The 21,486-nt window shown below is 19.8% G+C and overlaps 2 protein-coding genes and 1 long non-coding RNA gene across 3 annotated transcripts; 1 reads left to right on the top strand and 2 right to left on the bottom strand.

Moving 5' to 3' along the window:
* The first annotated feature begins 87 nt into the window (after window positions 1-87).
* On the top strand, window positions 88-16,275 carry LOC108003449 (uncharacterized). Its single transcript, XM_017065703.3, has 3 exons — window positions 88-313; window positions 13,766-14,271; window positions 14,868-16,275. The coding sequence occupies exons 2-3, from the start codon at window positions 13,806-13,808 to the stop codon at window positions 15,056-15,058; spliced, it is 657 nt and encodes a 218-aa protein (XP_016921192.1). The 5' UTR covers window positions 88-313; window positions 13,766-13,805; the 3' UTR covers window positions 15,059-16,275.
* On the bottom strand, window positions 4,931-8,049 carry LOC133666529 (uncharacterized). The gene is made up of 2 exons (XR_009830762.1): window positions 7,536-8,049; window positions 4,931-5,297 (listed from the first exon to the last, which is right to left on the bottom strand). It is a non-coding gene; the product is annotated as an uncharacterized LOC133666529 (long non-coding RNA).
* On the bottom strand, window positions 16,263-21,012 carry LOC108002838 (probable enoyl-CoA hydratase, mitochondrial). The gene is made up of 7 exons (XM_028669237.2): window positions 20,867-21,012; window positions 17,612-17,821; window positions 17,359-17,483; window positions 16,891-17,095; window positions 16,703-16,822; window positions 16,560-16,627; window positions 16,263-16,480 (listed from the first exon to the last, which is right to left on the bottom strand). The coding sequence occupies exons 1-7, from the start codon at window positions 20,961-20,963 to the stop codon at window positions 16,415-16,417; spliced, it is 891 nt and encodes a 296-aa protein (XP_028525038.2). The 5' UTR covers window positions 20,964-21,012; the 3' UTR covers window positions 16,263-16,414.
* Window positions 21,013-21,486: the final 474 nt, after the last annotated feature.

Below are 21,486 nucleotides of genomic sequence, written 5' to 3'. Positions count from 1 at the left end.
CTACGCGTTCATCCACATTTAAGAGCAGTGTGTACGCGTGCGTGTTGCATGCGCACGTGCAAGAGATAGTCGAATGAGAGAGTGGTGGCAGTGCCGTTCTTTCATTGACGTACTGTTCGCTGCATTCTCCAGTCTCAAGCGAGCCCTTGTACGCTCGGGATCATGGATTATGTGTTAGTGGCTTTTCTGAATCGATATTAACTCGTACTTGCATTTGTAACTTTTGATAGTGATTGTAAAATCATTTCAAGATTAAAAATACTTTTTTTTTCTTATAAAAGAATTTATAATTTGAATCCAAAAAATATTTCCGGTGAGTGTGATGAATTTTATATTAAAGAATTTTTTATTTGTTTAAAATTTAGATTAAAAAAATAATTCTCTTAATTTATAAATAGATATTGTGAATATTTAAAAATATTTGATATATCTTTTGTATATATATGTATAATTTATTCCCTTAGCCACTACTATCATTCGAATATTTGAATAGATGACATCAGCAAGTGTCTGGTTCTAACGGCGCGCCACGATTCTTACCTTATTAAATATACATTCATCTTGTTACACCTAGAAAGCAAAATCACATACATATATTATGTCAAGGTTCAATGAATTAATATTTGAAATTATGCAGTTTTAATTCTCATTTTATCAATCATTCAATTAATTCTTATAAATAAATTGATAATTAATCTTCACAGTTATACAATCATATTTAAGAAATATCAAATTAATTAATGCATTTTTCTGTACATAAAAAAATTTAAAAAAATTAAATGTTAAATAAGGAAATTCCAAACTGTAAGATTTTTAAGCGTTTAGTTTTTTAATTTAGTTTTTTAAAATTTTAAATTCTCTAAGTTATTTAAATTAAAAATTAAAAATTTTCAAATATTTAAATTAAAAATTCTCAAATTAAACTTATATTATTAAATTATCAAATTATCAAATTTCTAAGTTTTTAAGTTTCAAATTTCTAAAATTCAAAATTTAAAATTTTTGGTTTTAAAATGTCAAATTTCTAAATTCAAACTTTTTGCAAAGTAAAATTTTATCTATTTTATCTTATGTAAAACATTTAATTAAAAACCAACAATAATAAAAAAAACAATAAATAATAAAACACGTATTCGAACAATGTTTAAATTTACCAGATAATCACGAAATCGCAATTTATAGTAAGAGCAATATGAGTTCATGTTATTCCCAAGAATTTCTCTATCGACGTCAATCACGTTGAATATAAAACGGTAGAATATCTTATTAGAAATTTGAACGCATTTAGAATGGCGAAAGTAATCTAGAGTTCTCCTGGAATCTACTCCAAGAGACCTTATCCTTGATGAAATCGAGGCCGCTTGAATGATGTCGCTTTATCGATTCGAGAGTTTTTGAGAGTTTGAAACTATCGATCATCGTTGTAATGCGGAAAAACAATCTTAATTCTTATATTTTCTAATATCCGTTTCCGTTTGACCTCAATATGTCTCTTGATGCTGTCACTCGTGTGAAATAGAACAAGAATTCTTGGCGCGAATAGTCGAATGGAATGGGAAATCGAGTTTAATGAATGCTGAATCTAGACAAAACGAAACATTTTTTTCATTTCTTTTTATAGAAACAGAATTATTAAAAATATGTCTTTATAATTTTAATTTATTAATAATTTTATAGGAATTTTTTAAATAATTTTGAAATATTTGCGTTATTAATTAATAATTATTCAATTATAATCATCATACATTTCAATTAATCGATTATTTTTATCATTATTGGATTATTTTAAGATTAGAATATTTAAACATGAACTGCATTTGGAACATTTTAAATATGAAAAGTTATTAAAAGTTATTAACTGTTGCTGGAATTTAAGTTTTTATGTTGTTCGATGCATAGATAGTAATCTCTTTCCTTTTTTCTTTCTACTTGAAATTCAACCGAGCATGAACTCCGACCTGAAAAAAGTACACGCACACTCCGTCGACTTCTAGCTATTGTTGAAGATCATTTGCTTTAGAGGAAATTCAAAGAGGTTTTACTATATAATTCGGTCCAATTTGCTTTACCTTCAAAATTAACTTTTTAAAGATCTTAAAAGAAGAAAATAAATAAGTTAAATGGATTATTTATTAATTAATTCTTTGCATAAAAAATTTAAATTTAAATAAAGTCATTGATTAGGCCGATAATAATCCTTTATAATTGACCTTTAAAGATACCTCAATGTTTTTAAAAGTTTCTATAATTATTTTTATCACGGATTTTATATCTGAATAATAATTTAATGATCCTGTGATAATGCTATATGTCATATTTTCATAGTAAATGTCATTTTATTGATAGAAAATTTAAAATATTCAAGAACAGAGATAAGATAGCTTGAAGTTTATAATGAAGGTTATAATATGCACAACTTACGGTTTAGTAATTAGCTCCCCATTAAGAATACTGATTGATCCTAAATTAGTCTATGATCTTTACTTTAAGTTATAATTATTTTTAATAACAATGTCAACAGTGTCGACAATGTCGATATCGATATGTATTTAGAAATTTATCCTGATTGATATCTATTATCATTAATAAAATGAAAAGCTCGTAGACATTAAATCTATTTTTTAATAACAATATTTATTCTTATTTTTATAATATAATAAACCATTCAAAAATTCCAATATAATATTATAATTAAAATATAAAATATAATATATTGATTATTTAATATTTCATAAATTAATATTGAATAAATTAAAATTAAAAATTGATAATGATTATCAAACATTACAAAATGTTAATATGTTAAAGAAACAATGATTATTGAAAATTATACGGCTGTTGCACGAAATTTCACGGAGAAAAACATAATCCAATCTAAATGAATTGGCAACACAGAATATAGTATAAAGAATTGTATAATTATAACTTGAAATAAGAACGTATATATACATATGTATGTATGTATAAAGGCTAAAGGATAGCTAGTTATCCTGAAATCAGCAAGTGGAAAGAGAAACTACCGGACATAGAACATCTTGGGCAATCGACTTAGTTATTTCGTAATTTCTTACACTGCTACTGTATTATATGAGATAGAAGTTTGTTCCTTGCTACAATTCGCTGAAAATATATATGTATTAAATAACAAAAGATACGTAATGAAATATGATATAAAAATACAATAAATAAATAATAAAGTGAAATATGAAAAGTTATTTTAAAAATAGAATTATTAAAAAATATAAGATTTTTTTATAGAATATTTAAGCGAGAAGTTTATTTTGAACAAAAATATGCTGGTTAAAGCATCTGGAAATTATGACAGATTCGAATTTTAACAAAAAAATGCTGAGCAAAAAATTCTCTTTATTAATTATTTTTTTCTGCTTATAATTGAATTGAATGTGAATATTTCTTCTATATTCATAGAATTTTACCTTCATATTTATACTTTTTTACTAACAGTCTAAATTTATACTTTTTTACTAACATTTTATAATAATGAAAAATAATTTTATGTTAATTTTTTTCTATCTAATTCCAATAATCAAAATTATTAATTATTAATTAGCCTCTTTTCGATTCTATGAATATTTTTTCTATATATGAAGATTCGTCAAATAGTTTTTTTTTCTTTTTGCTTTTGTATTGGATTATCTTGGATTAAAAAATCTTTTTCTAAGATTACTTTATTCCTATTATCTTAGAAAAAAAGCTTGAATCTTTTATATGAAAATAAACATGGTTTTTGATATTTGATGCATATCTTATGTAATGTTATAAGATAATCTCTTTTGATTCTGATAATTTTAGACATCTGAAAGAATAATGGGTATTAAACTCTTTTTTTGGAGGTTAGAGTAATAATTTTTAAAAGCAAGTGTGAAAGCTATATATTACATCCGGAAGCTTTAAATTTGATCGTAAATCGCATCATAGCTTTCTATCTTCTTTTTCGTGATGAAAACGATTCCAAAGGAAACAAGATATAAATATAGAAACTATCAGTTATAAATAAAATGAAGATATATAAAGAAACAGAAATGAAAATTTGTTGAATAAATTAAAAAAAAATTCAAAATGAAAAAAAAAATGAAAAGAAATTATATTTTTTTTAATATTGAAAGGATTTATATTATAATAATACAATTATAAAGTATATTTTTAAAATTGAAAATAAAAAATAAAAAAATTTTTTTTCTTTAATAGATTTTCTTAAACGATAAAAACAAGAATTATAGAATTAACAAAAATACAATCAAGAGAAAAAAAATGAGCGAGCAATAAAAAATAATAAGAAAACTTATTTGATTAAAAACGAATAAATAATTGAAGAAGGATGAGTAAAAGCGTAATGAAAAAAGTGATCGAAAGAGAAAAGAAAATACGGAAACAGAGATACATACGTTCATGATAGTTGATAACTCCATTGATGATGAAGAGTCCATCATATTCACTGCTTCATGATATTACTTTATTAAATGATGTACTTTATTAAAGCCAGTAATCTACAATTATCTATATATCTATATATCTACAATTTAAGAAATTGTATTTTAAGTAATAAAATAATTCATACAATTAAGCGAATTTATAAACATACAGACTAATAATAATAATAATAATAATAATAAATAATAATAATGATAATAATAAAAGTTTAAATAATAAATTTATGTAACATAAAAAATATGAATTTTTCATATAAATAACAGTTCTTATGATTCTAATCATTTAAATGTTATTTGACATCAAAGAAGTAGAACTTCAAAATTTTAATTGAATTGAAAATATAAATTTGATCGTGTAAATTTAAAAAATAAATATAAAAAAAATATGAAAACTAAACTATTAATGAAATGTTCCTTTATGATTCATTTAATCGTTAAGAATAAATGCTTTATCAATATTTCATATAAAACATCAAAAATATTATTCTTATATATTTTATTTCATTAAAAAATAATTTTTATAATTTTTATTTCATTAACAAATTATTATTCTATATTGTTCTAAATTTTCAATTAAAAATTAAAAAAAATATTATCTTATATAGTATACTATATATATAAAATACTATATATATAAAATACTATATATATAAAATATATAGTAAAAATTTTATATGATACATATAATATTACAATTAGGCTTTTAGCTTATGGTTTTCTATAACCATTCTTCAAATGCCAAAACATGAGGACAAGGCAACGGGAATTCGAGTACCTAAAGACCGCTTTACACACTGCAGGTTGCATAACGGTTTCGCACAGCATCCAACATACAATATCCAATATCTAGAAAAAAAGAAAAAGGTACAAACACGTGCGAACGCTTGACTTCTCGAATTATTGAATCAATATGTTCTTTTCCAATTGAATTGAATTTTATTGAATTTCATGAAAATGTTCATGAGAACGAATGTAAACAACTACCTAACTTTTTTTGACTCAAATAATATTTCTAGTTTTTGTTAAAATCTCATTTTATTTTATTTAAAATTTCAATATAATAACTGTACAGTTAATTGCATAAAATATATAATGCATAAAATCAAAAACAAACCATATTGATTACCAAAACCGGAAATATTGGATTGGTTATCAAACATTAATTCAATTAGAATGTGTATAAAGTTGTATTGATTTTTTATAAGAAAAATATATTTTTTCATATATAAATAATTTTAATCTTTTAAGTTTTCAAAAAATTAAAAGAAATTATAAAATATATATCAATATTTCTACTACATTATTAAAACAACTTGTACAATTTTTAATAAAATTACAATTTAAAAAAAAATAATTCAAGAATAAAATTTTATTTATATTAAAAACAATTAAAATTTCTTTTTGTAAAAAAAATATTTAAAAGAAAGAAATAAATAATTATTCTAATAATATTCTAATAAATGAAATAATATTCTAATATTCTAATAAATGAAATAAAAATAATAATAATAATGAAATTAAAATAAAAAATAAATGTAGATGAAATAATAGTTTAAAAAGTTTATAAAAATATATTTTCCAATATGGAACAAGATAATAATTCACGTTCTGTTTTATAATATTATTATTAAAATTTAACAAATTTTAGTGAAAAATTTAAATGGAAAAATTAAAGAAAAATAATGCAAATACTCCTATATATATTTTATAGTTATCCTTGATTATGTTGCATTTATGTTGCATTATAATGATTATGTTGCAATGATCTTGCATCAGAAAAAATTTCATTGCTCTGTGATTGAATAGATAATTTTTCAACTTTATTTCCGTTTCTTGAGCAATATTATGATAAACAGGAAATCATCACGAAACTTCCTTCCAAAAATAATGACATCTTGTTTTCTCTTCTTGATTATTCATTTTATTATTATTAAATATATGATTGACCAAAATAATTAAATCATAATATAAAAAATTAATATGTATGTTACCATCAAATTATTAAAAAAAATTAAGAAAAAAAAAATAACAAAATATGAAATATGAAAAAATATATTATTATAATATGAAAGGATAGAGATACATCTGTTAATATATCATCTTTTATTATTATTATTAACGAACATTGTTTATATACTACATTTTTTTTCATAGGTAACAAGTTTTTCGATGAAATATAATATTTATGTTATCTTATATCTTGATTTTCTCATTACTTAACTTCAAAAAAAAATATGAAAAAATTATCAATGACGAAAAATTAGATTGATTGTATGAACATGACAATATGATATAATCTCTTGACAGATAATTTATGACATGTAGAATAAAAAAATAATTAATAAACACAATTATTACAAAACTGATTTGATAATTCATAAACTTTGTTTTGAATTAAAGAAGGTTAAAAAGATCTATTGTTTTAAAATTCAATTTATATAAATTGAGATATTGTTGAGTTGAATCTTTTACTAATAAACAATAAAAAAGTTTTTCTTAAATCCATTTAAATTTTAAATTTCACCAAAACATTAATATTAGAATTTTAATATATCATTGATTCTCTATTCCAAATCTTGTATCAATTTTCCTTTATAGCTATCTTATATTCAAAGTTTAATAAAAAATTAATTTTAATTAAAAATTTTATATTACAATGCTAATGTATCATAATTATATACATTTTATGTTATTTTTTTGTTAAAAATTAAATAATTTCTGAATTTTAACATAAGGCAATGATAAAAATCTCAAAAACTTCAATTTCATTAAGAATTCATTTAGAATTAATTTAGAATTTAGATGTATATGTTGATCCAGTAACAGATGCGAAAAAGAAAATAGAGGACTGCGGTCAACTACCTCTTATGTAATAGAAATTGAAGTTTCTGCTTAGTGTAGCGTGCACATAAATCGCCTTATATTGTCTCTCACGTGTTCGATCACGTTATTTTTTTTTATGATCCTATTAATTATTTAACTTTTTAATGAAAAGATTTTTAATGAACAAATTTTGATTTTTTCTAGATTAATTATATTATATATAATAAATAATGTATTTTCAATGATTAAGTTTATTCTTACCAGTTAATTTTTCTTGACCAATCAATTTTTTTAAAAAAAAACTTGTTCAAAATTACAGATGGATTCAATATTTATTTTATATAGAGATTTTTTTTCAATTTTTGAGATTTATCCGAACTTAAAGATATAACTATGAACTTTTTGAGGCTAAGACCTCATCTGACAACTGTATTGATATTCTCTAGAGTTCTACTGTAGAGAACCGGTATTAAAGTCAGTGAAAACTGGTTTGTGATCAGAATATGATGTCATTTTTGCCTTGATGACTTCACATCGAGAAATATAAGAAAATAAACAGAAATATGAAAATAGAATTATAATATTGATTAAGAATGGATACGATTCCAATAAGTACAATTTTCTTTGTTTACTTTGTTAAAAAAATCCTTGATCTTCTTCCATTTCCATTTGTTGAAATTGTAATACTATTTTTAGGTTAAAGGTAATCACTCATTATGTAATATTTTAATAAATAAATCTTATTTCAATCAAGATTCCTGTTGATTAATAATAATTGGATTATTTATTATAATAATATATAATTGATATATTGATATATAATTGTTATATAATTGATATATAATTGTTATTGATATTTAAATAATTATAACAATTATAATTTAAATATGTCGTATATATAATACTGTATAAAATTAAATCATTTATCATTTAAAATAATTCTAATATATTTTAATTTTTAATTATTTTATTTTTCTTTAAATCTCTTTTAAATTTTATATATAAAATTAAGTAGGTTAATTAAAATTAAAGATTAATTTCTAATTTTATAATCAATATAACTCATAATGCAATTTATATTCACAACTGTCTGCAGTCCGAAAAAATTAAATGGAAAATTATAAAAATAAGAAAACTAATGTAATTATGTAATTATCTTTAATAAACATAGTCACAAATATTTACGTAGAGAAAGGGAAAGAATTCATTTTTCATCCTAGAGTAACTATAGAACGAAGAAAAGGGAATTAATTATGTGAACGAAAATGAACAGTTGGGATTCGATAAAATTTGTCAAGATTAAATCTTTATCTTTCAGTATTAATTTTCATTCACCGATGTTTGAAAGAATGAATACTAATGAATGAATACTAACTAAAATGACATTTCAATTTTTAAATATTCATTAAAACTCAAAATTTGAAATCATTTAAAATTTTCAAATTTGCAAAATTTAAATTTTTTAATTTATTTAATTTAAAAAGTTTTTAACTTTCCAAATTTTTAAATTTTTGAATTTTTTGAATTTCAAATTTATATACATTTAATTTTTTTAATATTTAATTACTTTTCAATAATTTTTTCTTGATTGAATGAGTATTGAATTTTTTTAATTTAAATAATAATAAATATTTGATTTTTTTAAATGAAAAATAAAATTTCTGTTTGTTGATTATGAGTTGAATCGCAATGAATTGGTAGAAGTTTATCTTCTGCTGAATCAGGATCGAATCGCATATTTGAAAAACAAATGAAAGTGCATTTACGTAAGCGCTGACTTCTTTTCGTCTTCCTCTGTCGTTCTTCGTTCAATGAACGAACTATAATAGTTCATTGAATAAACTTTGCACGGTTTCTTATGTTATCGACATGCAAAATTAATTCAAGTTTCCGTTACTCTCCCTTGGTTATTCTTTTTATATTTCTTTTTGAACTTTTTAATTTAAAAACATGTTATATGATGATGATTTCATCAAAAAAATATATGAGATTTAACATTAAATGCTAACTAAATAATTTCTTCAAATTATTTAATATTTTTATTAATCTGAAAATTATTATTTATTTTAGAACGAATAACCATGTTAATATTTAATTTCAAGATGACCATAAAAAAATTTTGTTTTTCTATCAATAAAGAATTATATTTTATTTAAAAATTATATTATCCACATAGGAATAATTTAATAATAATTCAAAATTGAAGGGCGTAGGTGAATTGTGGATAGTTAGGTTGAGAGGGCTGGCTGGATTTCAAAGAGAAAGTTCTTTTGGATTGGATCAACATTTAATTGTTCGGCGACTATAAGCTTGAACGGATATAACGCATTTAAATATTCATCCTTTCTCAGTTCCTTCTATTTTTGAAAATTTTTCATTGTTGCTCACAATATTTGTAAAAATGAATAAATTACAGTATAGCAGTATATATATGACTATTTATTATACTTTCTAAAACTGAATAATTTAATTATTAAGATAAGATTAAAACTTAAACGTAATTTTGAAATGAATTATAAGGATTATTATATTATATTATATCATTATATTATTATAATAAGAAGAATTATAATATATAAGATATTTTAATATTTAAGGATCTTAAATTTAGTTTAATATTATTGCTTTTATATTATTCAAATTAATTGTAATTACATATTTTAATTTTGAAATTCAAGTTAAAATGATTTTTATAATTGGAATATTGTTATCTGTCAATGATATCTTAAAATCAGGATTATTTATATTATTTTAAGAGTTAATTAACTAGTTCTTTTAAAAGAAATTTCAAATCGAGTGAAAAAAAACATTATAAAATCTAATAAAATTATTTCCATGTGATAATTTTTATACTATTAATTGTTTTATTATTATCTTGATATAAGTATTATTTAATCTAATCATTAATTATTTTAATTTTTCTAAAATACACTAATTATTATTTTCATAATTTATTAAGTCTATTAAGGATCTTCATATATGTTTCAAATTATTCATATTAAACATTTTTATATTTTTTTTTTATTTTATTCTCCACTTAATTTTTTTAAAAGACTTAAAAAATATTGTTTTTCAATTATAAAATAATTTTATTATAATCTATTAAATTTTTATTAATATCATTAATGTTATTAATATTAAATCTAAAACATTAAACAACAACAAAAATTAATCTAATGAGATAACATCAAATAAAATTTGTATAATCAGTAAAACATTAATCGGATAAAGACTTGTTAAAATCTCTATCGTGATCTATGAGTTAACTAGGAAAGGAATGATCACTTTCTGCGTTATTACTTAGCTGTGTGAAAGGTATAACCTCGATGTCATGAGCGCAATAACGGAAATATTAAAGCATAGACCTCGTTCGAACTTTCGACTAGATACTATATAATTATACTATATATAACAACTTATTTTTATTATAAAATTCTGTTTTATTTGTAAAACGAAATATTTATATATCGAATTTTTATATATTTTTCATATTGCTATGAATTCAATCCAATTTTCTATTCTTTTTCATTTAATTTAAGTATCATATACTTAATATTTATATAATTTTTATTACATATAATTTAAATATCATTTTTACTTAATATTTTTTGTATATATGTATTTTACAATTATATTTATTAAAAAATATACATTAATTATAATATATTATTATAAAATATAAAATATACTATAAAATTTCTGTTAAGAAACATTTTAAATATTTACTATTAATATATTTATGAGATAAAAGAAAGAATTTATAAGTATATCTATGGAAAATTCATGCATAATCTCATGTCAAAAACCGATTAATGAGAAATTTTTTTATTCATAGTATTTCATAATTATTAACTTAATATATACATTGGAAGATTCAATCCGTTTAAAAACAGGAAACGCTTTTTTCTTGAATTCTATAAATAAAAAAAATAAAAAAATATTGAAAATAAATTTTTTCATCTGAATTATTATATAACAAAATACAAAAACTTTATATATATTTTATATATGTGCTATTTACATATGTAAGTAAGATGTAATTTAAGAATTAAGGATTTAGATAATTTTAAAATCTTTATTAAATTTCAATAATTTTTTTGACACATATTCGAACATTTTTCTATATTATAATCTATAAGATATTTTTTTAATTATAAAGTAAAATTTAATTATAAAATATATATAAAATAATTTTTATATTATTAAAAAGAATAAAATATTTAAATTATGTAATATATATCTTTTATAAAAACTAATATTTTTTTTACAAAATGTTAAAAATAATTATTTTCATTTAATTATTAATTTGTTCATACATACATGTATAAGTATATTTTAAAATTCAATATTCTTAAAATTCGTACTTTATTCTGTATCTGGAACTATTTTTTTCGTATCATAAGAATTTGTGCACTGCTGAAGTTCAGTTGACTGATATCAAACATCGATAAACTAGTAATATGGCATATGTATCGGCAACGAAATGTAAATAAACGAAAGAAGTGGTTAACTCAAATGAAACTGACTGCCTGGAATGTTTGACAATCAATTCACTATCAAGGAATTGAAATAAAAATGTATTTAAAGTACATATTTTATTATCTAATACATAATAATTTCAAATTTTTCCTAATCTGAATTATATTTGCATAATTAATAGAGATTAAAGATATCTAATATATCTTTATAATAATAACTGATTTTTCATATCTTTAAATAATATATTTAAATAAAAATTTAAATAAATATTTAAATAAAAATTTTTCATATCTTTAAATAAATTTAATCATAGTTTAATAATAATTTTACTATAATATCTTCAATAAAAATTAATTTCTAAAAATCCAAAAATTTGAATCATGAAATCATGAAATTATTAAGTACATTTTACATTGTAGTTTATTTTATTAATATCAGACATTGCAAGCATAATAAAAATTCATTTTGCTCATATGTATGAGACTTATATTATTTATAAAAACCAATCAAAATTGATATCTAATTAAAATATCTAATTATTTTCTTTCTTAATTCGTATTGTAAATATACTTTAGAAAATGTATAATTCAAATTATCAAAACTTTCTTATCTGAAAATCGATGAATTTTATCCATAAAACGTGAAAAAATATGTTTGTTTAGAAAGATTAGTAGGAATATTTTATATTCGATTTTCTGAATCTATTGAAAAATATATAATTGGAAAACAATCAAACATCTATATTTATGTATTAAAATATAATTATAACATATTTGCTCTCAACCATAGCTCTTCGTGTAATGGAAAAAGAAGTTTCTGGATACAAATAAAATTTCTCACGACATAGATGGAAAGAGAAATGTAGGCGAAACTTTACATTATCTCGATTCTTGAATCGAGCTAAGCAGCCTCATATTAAATCGTATAATTGTTATTGAACACTGAATCTTATTATTAATGCTCTTTATAGTAATGATCATTTATTTTACATTTATTCTCAAATCTTTTGCTAAAACCGTGATCTAATTTTGTATACTTTATTTAAATTACTTTGCATTTAGATATTTTATATAATATTTTATATAATATAATAAATATAATATTCATTTGTGTATATATGTATATATATTTATATTTGTTTGAGAATCTTATCAATTTATCAATGTTAATCGATACAGCAATATGCAAATATGATTCTTTCTTCTTTGTTTCTAAAATTTGATGCAATATTAATATTTTTGATAGATTAAAATTCTATTTTTAGAAAGTTATTGTTCTTTTTGAAGAATTTTATTCAATATTTATATATTTTACATAATGAAAATTATATCAATTGAATTAATAATTTATCAAAAAATGAAAGAGAAAAAAATGAATAGAAAAATGCTCATATGTATGAGACTTATATTATTACTTCACATTACAATAACGGATCTTCATAAATTAGTATTTTCTTTTCCATTTTGAGAGTACTGCGAAGAATCCGATTGAGCTAGGATTTCTTCATTCACAATATTAAGTATTATGAAAAATATATGCATGCTGAATATTATATATATATGAAATATATTTATAATAAGAATAATATATCATATTAAAGCTTCATCAAAAAAATAAATATTTTAATATCCAGTTTGGCGCTCTATTTAATTGTTATCAACAGATTATAATATAATATGCAATTATAATTATAATGATTATAATATGCAAATCATTCTTGTTTAATATATATAATTTTGACCTCTTGTTTTATTCAATTTTTATTTTCAAACTAAATAAATACTTCACACTAGATAAATTCAGTGTAATACATTATAATTCACATATATAATACAATATATAATACAATATATAATACAATTATAATTCATATATATTAATAATATGTAATAAAATATATTTTTCAGTATTATGTAAAACAATATTTAATATTATTTTATATAGTATTTATATAATATTTATATCAATTAATTAGATATATTATATCTGAATATCGAAAAATTTTTTTTCAGATTAATAATTACACGATTTCTCAAATTTTAAATAAGAACAATGGCAAAACAACAAACAGCTGATAGAAATATTCCCCATCTTCGAGATATCTTTGGATTTGGTAACAAATGGGAGAATACGCGTCATCAAGTCGAAGAAAAAGCACCAGGACATGATAGTGCCGTATCCATCGGTTCAACTTCTGGTGAAGAGGAAAGTCCTAAGAATAGCAAGAAAAAGAAGTCGCGACGTCGTGATAATAGCAAAACTTTAACGGAAACCGATGTGAAACATCTAGAAAGACATCTATCCATGAAAAAAACCATTCGCAAAAAAATTATGCGTGATTTGCAGCAAGCGTTTGTCGAAGATCCAAATGAATTCCGGGTAGATGATATACCACCAGAACAGCTTAAGGCAGAAATCAATATTCAGAGTTTGAGTTTTGGGACACCATCACAGAAACAAGGTCGTACACGTGGAAATACAGAGAATACATTCTTAGATATGTTACGTGCTGGAGATGGTAAAATTTTTTGAAATTCAATTTTTTCATTTATTTTAATACAAATAGTTAATACATTAATTTTTTGTGTTAAAATTTATAAAAAAATTTAAAAAAAAATTATTAAGCATCATTATTATTATGTATTATTTTATATTATAAATTTTATGATTTTACAAATATATTATTTTGTACAGTCAAAAATTTCTTTTTATAACTTAATATTAAAGTATAGTATTCTATAATAACAAAAAATAATATTATATAAATACAACATTAATTCTTATTAAATTAAATTATTAAATTAAATTAAATTAAATTAAATTAACTTACTTAAATTACTTAAGATTTTATTTTATTTGAAATTTTATTAATAAATTTATATTAAAATTATATTTATGTTTAATATTAAGTTTAATGCTAATATATTTATAATTTTTTATTTTTTTATAAGACTTTTTTAATTATTTGAAAATTCAGTATTAATATTTATTAATGTAATATTTATTATGTATATCTATTCAAATATTTATTGAGTTAGATAATTAACATTGATATATATGTATATATATATTTAAAGTAATTATATTTAAAATGATTATCAATTTATATTTTAGGTCTTGAAAAGAATTCTGGAGATGGAGATAGAGATTCTGGACATGGTGGTTCCCCTACAAGAGAACCTCCTAACACACAAGATACAGATGATGAATCTAGTTATCCTTATGATACTCCAGTTGCAACGCCATCGAAGAAGAGCGGTAACTTCTGGAGACGTTTTACTATGAAAAATCGTAATAAACGATAAATGTCCTAAATAAACTTTCAATCGATGATTACCAACTTAATTTCCGTTTCTATACAATATCAACTTAGTTATTTGAGCAGAGCTTGTAACTGTGATATATATATATGAAAGAAAAAACCGAATTATCTCGAGTGAGCATAACTTTTCCTAACTTTTCTTTAACGGATCTCAGAGTTTTATCTAATTTTAAAATCTAATTTTAAAAATACAGGACCAATAACTTGCAAAAAATTCTAGATTCTCAGAGAAATTTTTTTATAAAATAATGAAAATAAAAAAGATTAAAAAATAATGAAAATAAAAATATTATAAATCATGAAAATAAATAAATAAAAAATCATATCAAAATAATATTTTTGAAATTTCTTCTTCGAAATACTTTTTGGCTAAATTTTTGTATAAAAATATTTATAAATAGTGATTTACATTATTGCAAATACTATATATAAGATTACTTTGAGATCCTTAACTTTTTGATTCTATAATCTTATACAAAACTTCTTTTGATGTACTTAAAATAATAATGAAGTAATTAAGAAATATAGCGAGAATATTTAGCATGTAAAAATAAATAATTTTTAATTATTTTTTATTTTATTTTATAATTTAAATAAGAATGAGAAAAACCAGATGAAAATAATAAATATGCACAATTCTTTCATTATGTATATTGTTAGTATTAGCTAGTCAAACAGGTTTTGCAAGAGGATCGACATATAAAGTATTCTTAGATAACTTGTTCCAATTTTATACTATTATTTTTTTGTAAAATTGATCAAATATATTTATTGTACACAAGGTATTTATTTTAATAATAATGAAATTATTTCTTTAGAACAAAAAAAGATACGAATAAAAACAAAAAATTTTATGATTATTTTTTAAAAATATAATAAAAATGGGAACATCATTTTATACTATAAAATAATTTCGATTCTCTGAGAAAATCTGAATTTAAAATTATAAAAGATTTTCAATTTTATATAACAAATAAGATATACATTATTATAAAGTTTGATATTTATTATATAATATAATGTTGGTGTAAAATTTTATTGTTCCTATTGTTCTTGGATATCTTTTACGACATCAACAGCATTTGTAAGAAATTCATAAGAATTGCATTTACCTGATACGAATCTTTAATTATATGTATTATACTCGAGAATTGATATTAGATGTAAAGGTAGTGATTAAATAAAAATTCTTTACAAGCATTATTTCGTTTCTATTTTTTTTGTAAAAAAAATATTTAATAAAACATTTTTTTTGATAACAAATATAAAAAATATATAAAATGTTATAAAAATAGGTATTTAATTGTATATTAAAAATAAATAAAACAATAAGTGCCTTTTATTGATTGTTAAATTTAGGTGATCTTTTCTCAATGAATGCTGTCATTCCTTCCTTTCTATCATCCTAAAATTTGAATTATAAAATTTGATTTTTTATTTATTAAAAATTGTTTATTATCTATATTCTTAAAAAAAATTCTTACCGTTGCAAATGTACCATGGAATATTTTTTTTTCAAAATGAAGTCCCTCCTTTAAAGTAGTTTCATAAGCTATAAAAAGAAAAATATAATATAAAGAATTTTAAAAATAAAAGAATATATATATTAAAAAATTTCAATAATTACCAATATTAACAGATTCTTTTGCCATGGCAACAATTAATTGAGAATGAGAAGCAATTTTCTCACCCAATTTAATTGCTTCAGCAACAAGTTTGTTTGCTGGAAAAATTTTACTAACCAAACCTGCAATCAAAATAATATTTTTGTATGTATTGTATATATATTTTTATCTTTTTAATAATTTAATTCACCATTTTTTTCTGCTTCCTTAGCATTGATTTGTTCGCCTGTTAATACCATTTCCATTGCTTTACTTTTGCCAATTACTCTAGTTAATCTTTGAGTACCACCTGCACCAGGTATGGTACCAATAGTGATTTCAGGTTGACCAAACTTTGCTGTATCTCCAGCATAAATAATGTCACACATCATTGCTAATTCACAACCTCCACCTAACTAATATAAATATATGTTCTTTAACAAGAAATTTTTTATAAAGGAAAATTTTAAAAATTCTTGCATTGTAATTTATAGATGATGCTAATATAGAGTAATTAATTTATATTTAATATATAATTTAATATAATATATAAGTTAATTATATAATAATATATAATATATTTTAGAATAATTAATAATATACCAATAAAATAAAATATTGACACATTGTTGAAATTTTTCAAATTTTCTTCATTTTCTTGTAAATTATATTAACTTACAGCATATCCATTTACAGCAGCAATTACTGGTTTTGATATTCTAGAAATGCAATTCCAATTATTAAGAAATTTATTTCTAATATTATATGCATAAGTATTGTTCTTCATTTCCTTAATATCAGCACCTAAATAAAAAATTAAAAAAAATAAATAAGTAAAAATTATAAATTTAATTATTAAGTCGAAATATATAAATTGACAATGATTATTAATTGAATGATTAAATTATGATTATTAAAAATTTATGTTTTACCAGCTGCAAATGCTTTTTCACTGCCTGTAACTATTATAGCTCCGATATTATCATTAGTATCAAATTTTAACATAGCATCATTTAATTCAGTTATCAATTTTTCACAAAGAGCATTCAAAGCTTTTGGTCTGTTTAAAGTAATCAAACCAATATTTTTTTTTTCTCCAGCAGTTTCCACTTTAATGAATTCATAATTTTGTGGAACATAGGCTGCAAATTTATAAATATTTTTATTTTTTATAAATTATTAAAAATCATATAAAAAAATTATGACTGAATATTTATTATAGTTACTAAAATAAAATAATTCTATTAATTTTTAGAATAATTTTATTTATATATATAATCTTATTCTCAGTAATCCTTAATTTCATATAACATAAATTCATAATATAACATTCATATTCATAAATCAATGTATACTTTTTAGGAATGTAACTATTGTTTTTTATAAAAGTTACAAATATTATAATATTTAAAAAAATATTTTAAAAAAAATAAGTAAATTTTTTAATCACTATTTTTTCCAACTTTATAATAATTTTCATTGTAGATATTTTTTAAAATAATTAATAATTTAAATTTTATAAATTGAATACAAATATAATTAATAACTTAATTTATACGACATCGAAATATCGAAAAATTATATATAATAAGATATAAAAAAAATAGTATTTATTGTAAACATAGCATATATTATATATACTTATCAGTTAATAATAGCATATACTAAACAAATTAAGATTTAATATTTAAAAATAAAATTCTTGAAAATTTTTTATATTTATTATTATATTATTATATTTATTATTATCTTATTTTATATTATTTATATTTATTTTTTATATTTATAAGATTATTAAATTTAATCATTTATTATCTATTAAATAATATAATTTTTATTATATATTTTAATATATATTATGTATTTATATATTTTATTGATTTTATTGATTGTAATATTAACAATTCAATATATTTTAAGATTTTTGAATATTTAATTAATTTCTTTTCATATAATATAAATTAATTATTGGACGAGATCAGAAATCTCTCTCTTTTGAAAACTAACATATACTATAGCAAGTATCTTCCAATATTTTTAATAATTAAATTATTGTTATTAAACTGTGAATGTTTGCATTTATAAATGTATAAAAATTCACAACAGGCATGCTGAAGTCTGTAAACTATAAACGAACATTTATTTTCTTTTGTTATTTTATAGAATAATTTATACTGCATATACTAAACTATATCAATAATACATATATTATAATTAATAAGTCAATGCAAATAATATATATTTATTTTTATTTAATTTTTTTAATGTGAATATTAACAATAAATATTATTAACAAGAATATATTTAAATATTAATTATTAGATAATAAATAATAAAGATAATAATATGTCAATTTTGATCGATATTTATTTTTTTATGTTTCATAATTACAAAAAATACTTTCATACCTGTATGTTCAAACATAAAAAAAATTAATCTTAATCAATTAATTTTAGATATTTTTTTTACATTTTTTTGATTATTAAAAATAATCAAAAAAATAAGATAATAACTGGTTTTTAAATTGTTATTTTATTTCTATTAATATTAATAATTCCTTTTGCGCTTAAATATTCATTAACAATTTCATTACAGGATAAAAAATAATGCAATTATAATATTTTTAATTTTAATGTATATTGCAATTGGTTTTGAAATCTATTTATATATATATATATTTAATCAAAAATATTTTCTTTTTATATGCATATGAAATAAAATATTTAAAATATTATAATATTTGAAGAATAAAGTAAATTTTTATTTAAACTCAATTTTTTTAATTATATTTATAAAGATTTCATTTTCATTTATCTTTACCTGTTGTTTTTAAAAAACGTTTTATATTTTGTTCACGAAAATATAGAAAAGAAAATCTTTATTATTACATCCTATTTTTATTATTTATTATTACATTTATTTATTTTTTATAATTTAAGAATAAATTTGTTACAAAAAATATAGATATTGAAAATAAAAGAGTTAACAAAACAAAATTTAATCAAAATTTTTAATTAGTATTTTTTGATTCCATAAAAACAGAAGCTATAATTTATTAATCTTTTTTTTTTTTCTTAAAATTATTTAAGAAATATGTTTTTTGTTTATTTATTTATAATGAATCAAGAATATGTTTATATTTATTTTCTAAAAAAAAAATTTTAATAAAAATTATTATTTATTTATTTATTTATTTCAATAAAAAATATTTATTATTTGTCTTCTTTTTTATATTTTATTTAATTGTTTAATTAATCTGAGATTATCCCTTTTCCTGTATATTTTTTCATTGTTTTCCTAACTATCAATATATTAGTGTGTATATTACACAAATGCGAACTATATGATATATGCATTTTTATATAATTTAATAAGGTTAGAAATATATTTTATTCTTTAATAAATACATAAAAAACTTATTAATAATAGTTTTATACTTCTGTTTATATTTTAAGAAATTATATAAGTGAAATTATATAAGTGAAATTATATTATATGAACATATATGAGTAAATTAATAATGGTTTTCATCATATCATTATAATACGATAAAAAAATTTTATATATAGGATGGTTCACTTAAATATTTCTTCCAATTGTGATGCTACAAAAATATTTTTTTATATATTAATTTAAATAAGATATGAATATATTGCAAAGAATATTTTTTCTCAAAATTATTTTTTGAAGATCATTAATATTTTTATATATAAATACATTTTTTTTATTGCGTCATATAGCTGATATTAAATACGTTTTACGTAAGATATGTAACCGATATAATCTTAAAATGATTTTTAACTTTTGAAAATTAAAATTAAATATGAAATTTATATATATGGAGATCGTAAGTATATAATATTCTTGATTTTTACAACATTAATGATTTTAAAAAAAAATTCTTTGCAATATATTAAATAAAAAAATTATTTTTTTTAAAAATTTATCTTACTATAAAAATTGAAAGAAATTTAGAGAAAGAAATTTAAACCATTCGGTATAATTGAAATTACATAGTACTAGTTTCTTATATAAAACTTTAAACTAACAAATAGAAATATATATCTCAAAAATTATTCTAAAATATTACATAAAAGTTTTATAATATAAAATATATATTTGTATCTAATTTTAAAAACAAATTTCACTTGTGACTTTCATTTGTAAGCAAGTAGTATTATACTCACAACAATAATATTTCATATCGGATGCAAAATACTGTGGTTTTCGACCAATCTGCAATTGTTTGATAAATAGAATTTGTCCAAAGCGTAGAATTGTCATAATATTTGCAAAATTTTAATATTAATAAAAATATTAATAAAAATATGTACGTTCTTCGGAAATCAAATGAACAAGATACGAGATTATAACTCACGAGAAAATGAAGAAATTTATCAGTCACAAATAGCAGTGATGTATCGACAAATATTTGAACCCTGGTTTTTTAATTTATATAATTTATTACATAATTAAATATAATTAGCATATATAATTTACACAACAATGTGATATTATATTATATAAATAAATCTAAAAATAATAAGTATTAGCATAATTTAAACAATAAGAATCTGCTTTATAAATGAAAAAAAAACATTTAGTACTGTTTAAATTTTATTGGTTGCATTTCTATATATTCTTTACCGCTAATTATGAAAACTATTCACAGGATAGTTTATAATAAAAAAATTATTCTAATTTAATCATAATTTAATAATCATAATAATTTATAATTTAATCATAATAATTTATAAAAACAACGATATAAAAATAACCACAATCATAATTAATTAGCTCATATTAT

The sequence above is a fragment of the Apis cerana genome, linkage group LG8 (genome assembly GCF_029169275.1).
Source record: "Apis cerana isolate GH-2021 linkage group LG8, AcerK_1.0, whole genome shotgun sequence".
Taxonomy (NCBI): domain Eukaryota; kingdom Metazoa; phylum Arthropoda; class Insecta; order Hymenoptera; family Apidae; genus Apis; species Apis cerana.
The sequence above is the reverse complement of the archived record's forward strand: the minus strand, read 5'-3'. Positions and strand labels throughout refer to the sequence as shown.